The sequence below is a fragment of the Pygoscelis adeliae genome, unplaced genomic scaffold (genome assembly GCF_000699105.1).
Source record: "Pygoscelis adeliae isolate BGI_AS28 unplaced genomic scaffold, ASM69910v1 Scaffold83, whole genome shotgun sequence".
Classification (NCBI taxonomy): Eukaryota; Metazoa; Chordata; class Aves; order Sphenisciformes; family Spheniscidae; genus Pygoscelis; species Pygoscelis adeliae.
In genome coordinates this window covers 3117352-3124334 of record NW_008824467.1, presented here as the reverse complement: position 1 = coordinate 3124334, position 6983 = coordinate 3117352, and the positions used below count along the sequence as shown (strand labels likewise).

At 35.1% G+C, this 6983-nt stretch overlaps 1 protein-coding gene across 1 annotated transcript in view; it reads right to left on the bottom strand.

Annotated features, from left to right (window-relative positions):
- Positions 1 to 202: 202 nt before the first annotated feature.
- CEP120 (centrosomal protein 120kDa) overlaps positions 203 to 6983 on the bottom strand; it is a 38787-nt gene continuing 32006 nt past the window's right edge. Inside the window, exons 19-20 of the mRNA XM_009321103.1 lie at positions 3118 to 3263; positions 203 to 2437 (exon numbers count right to left, since the gene is read on the bottom strand). Of these exons, the coding sequence (XP_009319378.1) occupies positions 2197 to 2437; positions 3118 to 3263 (387 nt within the window). The 3' untranslated portion in view covers positions 203 to 2196. The remainder of the gene's footprint in view (positions 2438 to 3117; positions 3264 to 6983) is intronic.

Sequence of the window (6983 nt, the reverse complement as noted above, 5' to 3'; positions counted from 1 at the left end):
ATTTTACTCAATACTTTGATTTACTAGAAAGAAAACTCACCCAAGTAGATTCCTTTTAAACCCCACAGCAACATGACTGCTGTTTTCTTTACAAGCCATGGAAGAGACTCAATTAGAAATTAAGAAGTTAAATTAACATTGAAAGTGAACTTGGCAATTTTATGGATTCAAGCGCTAAAGACTGTCATATTACCAGAAATAGTAAATAAAAAATTTTTGTTCAAATACATAGTTGAAAAGTAAACACAAAATCCTTAATACTTACTTAAAATCTGAATTTTTATTAAATAAAGTAACACACCTGAAAAGATATAGAATACCAATTAAAAAAAAATCACCAGTTACAAAAATTTAGTTAACACAATCTTTGTGATCTTTAAGTCTAAGGCACCCTCCAGCGTTTGAAGAAGAAACTACATTTCTAGCAAGGGAGCAAGCATTTGAAGAAAAATGGCATGAGCATGTCTTCCTGTCAAGATAGAAGCTCCCTGATTCATTTACAATAATTGCATATGATCATGCATCAGTGATATGACAAAGCCATGATGTAAAAAAAATTGTAAAATTACTTTTCATGGATTTGTATTGGATTTATGAAGGTGTTACTTGCTTTGCTAGTAGAGAGGGATCTCTTTAAGCACACTAATTTGAGAAACACAGTAGAGTGTGCAAAGTATTACAAAAGCTTTTCTCACTAAGTCTGGTATTGATGAGTGGCAATTCCTCACAAAATATGATCTCTATGTTTATACATCTTGTTTAAAACTTTTCTAAGGAGCCTAAACTAGTAGTTTATTTAACAGGAGATAGGCCTATGGTAGGGAGGAGGAAAAACAATGTACCTAGAGGCAAAGTCAGATACAATATATAAGAGAATTATAATTAATACCATACAAAACAGGAAGGGCACATGTATACAGCCATGTCCATGGCATTTCACTGATTTTATATTAAAAAAGGAATTTTTGCATTGGTATCTTTGTTCACTCTAGAAGTAACAAATCCTAAGATGTTTTCAGCATTTGTCATTCAAGTAGAGAAACATTTGTGCCTACAGGACAGACAAAAATGCCTATTGAAAGGACAGTGTTGTAAATTAATGTTATTAGCTAGATCCACACAAACAATTTTAAAATTACTGAAATAGAATGAAGGCTGGAAACCAGAACTTTTTCAACTGTGATTACACACAAACTAACGTTTCTTGTGGATTTCTCTTCTGGCATTTAACACCTTGAGATTGCACTCTGTTTATACTTCCACAATCAAACAAAACCTTACATACAATTTAAGAGGTTATGAGATAACATGTTTTGAAATATATGTTAAGTAACTGCAAAGTGGTTAGGTCTGGATTAAGGAAGACATCTTTACTTAGAAAAGCTCCTGGTTTATGTATGTTTTTAGAATTTAAAGTGTATAAATTCACTGAATTAGTGCTTCAAGCATCTTTCCTCATTAGAGTTGGATGTAAGAATGAATTTCTGAACTAGGTCTTTACCCTCCTGGGTTCACCCTTACAAGCCTATGTGCAAAACTGCTAGGGCAACAAAGGGATTTTCATCCTGTACAATCAGGCTAGTTACTTAATAATTGATTCAGTTTCGTAAGGGTTGAGAGTTTTTCCCCCCCACAGTCAAAACCTTGTCTCTTATTTGCTACAGAGTTTAGTTATCTTAACTACAGTTGAAAAAGCAAAAATTAATTACCTTGTGATTTATTAAAAAAGTGACATTTGGTTGGTGCTGCACTTCGGTTCAGAATTAAGAGTTCTGTCAGGGAAAACAACTGATGTCACTTTTCCCTAGTATAGCTGAAGACATCTTTTTAAAAATGGAAAGAAACTACGACAATATTGACCAAAAAACTTAGAATGAATATTTAAAATATGACAAATAAACCTAGCCAGGGTGATGCAAAAAGAGGTAGAAAACATTTCAGAAGAAAGTACACAACATATTTACATATATACACACACGATTATAAAAACATTAAAAAACAGCCATCACTCCCATAAAACTTACAACTGTGACTCATTTCACATGTTCCAAATATTTACACTGACTTCAAAAAGAGCTAAGAATAGGGTGCAAAATTAAGCATGACCTTACATATGTTGCAGAGTAAGTAATACAGGTTTATAAAAATCACTCACTGTTCAAATTTTGGCTCTTTTAAAGATCTTTTTGTATGCTTTTATTTAGTGAGGTTCCTTTTTGCAATAGCTTCTCTGATTTGACGATCAAGTTCACTTACAATATGGTCTTCATGATTATATACTCCTGTTCTCAACAGGGTATCTCTCTCTTCTATCAGACGAGAGAGATAATCATCTATGTTCTCATTTAATTTTCTAGAATGAAGACTACCCACTCTACCAGCAGAATTATCTCCAACATCTTGCAATTGCTTTCTCTCTTCTTCTTGTTGCTTTAGCCTGATGTTGATAAAATGGAAAGAATCAGAGGATGAGCCATATTAAAAGCCATTGACTATTTTCATATTAAGTCTTTAAGTTATTTATCTACTGAAGTAGTTAGTAAAATAAAGAAATCTATAAAAGGTAACAAGTTATCTTCTCTCTAGGGAAAAACAACTATAAGCAAAAGAAATGTTAATATGATACTTAAATTCTAACAATACCTTTTCTATGTGCATACATAACTATAATACTTGCTACCGAGCCTCCTATTTTGATAATGCAAACAGCGCTAAAAAGGGTTCAACATACAGAACTACTGCAGTTTTTGGAGGACAACATTAGATAGATTTAAAATTTTAACGTATTCAAAATGTGAATAGTACATGCCTCTTTTCTTAATGCAGCATTTATCCTTAGAAGTGAAGGTTTAAAACAGAAAAAAGCCTGGTGCTGTACAACTATGACCATAACATAAAAAACAGGGTACAGTGGCCTTAAACATAGATTTTCTATACTGCAGTACTGTTGCATTTTTATAAATGTGCAATCTTTACCTAAGAGACACTAAACTGTGTTCTTTCACTCGACTGACAGCCAATTATAATCTTGATTTAACTGAACCTTCTCCTGTTTTGAGGCAGACGGCAAGAAAAGAGGGGGAGGTCCGGGAAGGAATCTTACAAATGCTTTTATACCTGTTAAGTTCATTTCTGATATCCTCCAGCTCTTGTCGGTCTGTTTTCCCCAGCTCTTTTTCTTCTGCTGCCAAATAGCGCAACCTCATGTGCTCCAGCTCTTGTTGCTGCTTTTTAAGGTGAGCCATTGCATTTTCTTGTTCACGCTAATGTAGGAAGGGGTGAAGACATAGCTCAGTTGACTACGTGATTACATGTAGAAGTGGTAATTACAGTGACACGAGCTTTTGCTCAGGAATGAAGTCATGACAATTAAGTCTCCAGCAGTATTAGAAATGCAGGAGTTAAACAGAATGTCTTAGCTGTTGATATCTATAATGCAGTAAGACCAGTGACTATCACAATTGCAGTAAACCTGTCCAGGCTAGATCAGCTGAACCCCAGCTAAACATCTTCCCGTTAACAAAATAGCAAATGTGTTACAAACCCTTTTACAGACTCTGGCTTAAGCTGGTAAACATAAAACTTGTACTTGTGGAACTGCTCAAGGTACTGAGATTTATTCCTTTGCTACACAGTATTTTAACTTTGAGAAATAAAAACTAGAAAAATGCTAAATAGCTGTAGGAAACTTCCATCACCAGCCTGATAGTGCCTAGTGTCAAAGCTTGAAGAACTACTTTTTGAAATTGCAATTTGTGGTTAAAAAATAAGCCTTGAAAACAAATTCTGGTGAGGTTTCCTTTTACATTTGTCTAGCTCTATGCGAAACCTTAGATAACTTATTCTGTGGATTTAATCCAATTAATCTATCCATTCTAAAAGTTTACTTGGTTCTATTTTTTTTTTTTATTTATTTAAGTTCTATACCAACACTGTAACAAAACTAGGGTTTGAGTCCACCACCACTTTGTGACATTAAAGTGTCTTAATGAGAAGTGTGGTCCTTTCTCCACTTGTCTTCCTCCCAGTCATTTTCCATTTGACCTTGTGCACTAACTCAATACAGTCAGTCTTACACTGAATGAGACAGAAGACCTGAAGTAAAATGGCATTTCTTCCTGTAGTTAAAAAATAAGGCAGGAGGTTACACAAACATCCTGGATCTAGACATACTGTGAAGTGCAAGGTTACCTTTGTAATTTTGACATTGCTTTCATCTGAAATATTTGATTGTTAATACAATCAGTTTTATATTTATTATAGGGGTAAAAGAAGATAATTTTGTTTGATGTGTGAGTGTATTCATTATACAGTCAACCTAACAATATTTGGAAGAGTCTAGTCAGGCAGTTTCCTCAATTAGTTCCCAGCATCCTAAGCACTCCTTGTTGATTATCAATAAGTGATAAGAAAATCTGAATTTTGCAAGGAATTGGCATAAACAAAGACTCTAATTGTTACTGTGAACAGGCAATGCAATAGCAAAGTACTTGACAAGAAATGGTAGCATGTATGTAACCCCAAAATACTTTATTTTTATACTAAATCCCACACAAACCAGGCAAATTACAAGTTAGAACTGCAGTGAGACAGGCCAAAAAGCGTGAAAAACAACTTGTTAAAGGGATGCATACTAATAATAAAACCAGAAGCAGGAATCCTGCCAAAGTCTACAGCTGATAGATGATTTAACTATAAAAAAACTACTCAGGGAAGATAAGGCCATAGTCCTTCCTTCCCCAACAAGAGTTCATTGCAGAAGAACACTCCCATGTGAGAGGCACCCTTTTTTATGCAGGACAGGTTTGAAGAACAGTCTCAGACTGAAGTAGAAGAGGTGTCAGATCAGGAATCTACAAATACATATAGCAAATATTAACAAGTCACTACAGCCAGCTGATATTTATCCATGAGTTTTCAAGAGTTCTAGGGAAATTCAAACACAGAGTCACAAGACTAACTGGAGGTGTAATCTGTCACTAAAATTGGTGTTGACACCACAGGAATAATTATTTCCCCATTTTTTATTTTATTCTTTCTTTAAACAGAGGCCTTGGGAATATCCAGGGACTACCAGCAGGACTTACTTACACAGTGGCCAAATTGGTTGAAACCATAACAAAAACCAAAACTAACACAATGTATGGGTACACCAGGAAGAATGAATCCAGCTTTTGTAGAAGAGTCACACTTCCAACTACTCTTAAAAAAAAACAAAAAACAAAACACCACACCAAAGAAACCACATACAACCAAACAGAACTAAGCTGTCATGAAGAAAGTCCTCTTAGATTACTCAGGGTTTAGAAGATGAGAGAAAGCATAGCAATTGATCATTTCCACAATAGCAAGAAAGCAACAGTGGACTCCACAAGAATCTACTCTGACTTCCTCATTTATGAATATATCATTCTGGAATAAACAGTTTGCTGCTGATATAAAATTATTCAGTGGGGAAAGTGTGGATGTGAAAGAGTAGGATATTATGGGGACAAAAATATTTCTGTTTCAGGAAAAAAAAAGTTGAGATTAATACCTTAAGGCAAACAGGAGACCTAACATTTCAGTAAAATTATGTTAAATCTCCTTTGTAAAGTTCTATTTAGCCTCAGGAGAGGAGTTGTTGTCCTGTACATGTAGAACAAGTCTAGAAATTTCTACTTGTCTGTCCCTATGGGGAAAGAATCCAGAAATTCAGTCTGGTGACTAGCTACTTTTCCTGATTAGACAACAAGTCTACAGAAACTTGCTATACATATCCCTGTAGTAGATACAGTACAGCCTGCATATCCAAGTTCTGGTTTTGGAATTAGTTTGTCTAGTACAACCCAGTTTTCCTGTTGACATTATCTAACAGTAGTAAAAGTCTTGGAGGCCACACAATAAATTATATAAAAAAGCAGTTTACAAGCAAACTGACTCATCTGTGGGAACCCTCCCCCCCATTATTGTGGAGGATGAGGCTGACATCTTTGTCTTAGATGATGTCAAAAATCTAAATCTTTTACAGAAGAGAGGACTTCTTAACTGCCATTATCTCCTTTTCTAGCCTTTCTACCTATGCAGATTTGTAGATATGATTAGCTTCAGTCCAATTAATAGTCGCAGATGGTGGGGAAAGGATTAACTTTGGGGAAAAAAAAATCTCCTTGCTCTGCAGTTCAGCTCATTCATGCTCTAGTTGTCCCATTTTAAACTAGGACTACTGTCATGGGAAGCTGGGGTATCAACTTAAGTCTGTCAAATTTTAGTATCTCAGTAATTCTATGAGAGAATTTTTTTGAAGGTATGTTGGGCAAACATCACCTGAAAATTAAGTACTGGAAAACTAATGAAAAACAGAGTAGCACTTATTACTAGCACAGCAAGACTTTAACACACCAGCGGAAAATGACATCCCTGCCTACTAATGAAACAGATTATAATGAGACACAACACACACAAATCATCAAATAGCTGTGACTACACTGAAGAGAAGTCTTCTAATCCAGTCCTTCAGTTTGTGGAGTGTATTACTCAGATCTATAAGGAAAGATTTTGAAAGTGTTCTTACAGTTGCAGCTTCAGAGGAAACACGTAACTGTGTGCTGGCCGTAAGAAGCACGTGGGAGTCTAAGTTTCATGACAAGTTGATACATTACTATTTGAGGTAGGAAAGTTCAATGATCCAGAGGTTTCTGCTGTTCAGCACCATGCTCACAATGGCAAACTGACAGCAAAAAAGGCATTTTAAACAAACTCAAAGAAAAAGTATACATTAGAAGTACATATACCTAAGGTTAAGAGAACCAAGTCTGAAGCTCAATCAGGCCAGAAAGGAGACAGAATATTCCTAATGCTTTCCGATCGATCAGAAGGATCATTTAATACCTTGGTCCTTTATGCCCTCACTGAACTAGTTAGTTTCAGAACTGTAAGTTTTTTAGATTAAGAAACATCTTTAGTGATGTCTATGAAAACCAAGAAAAGGACAAAAGAGAATG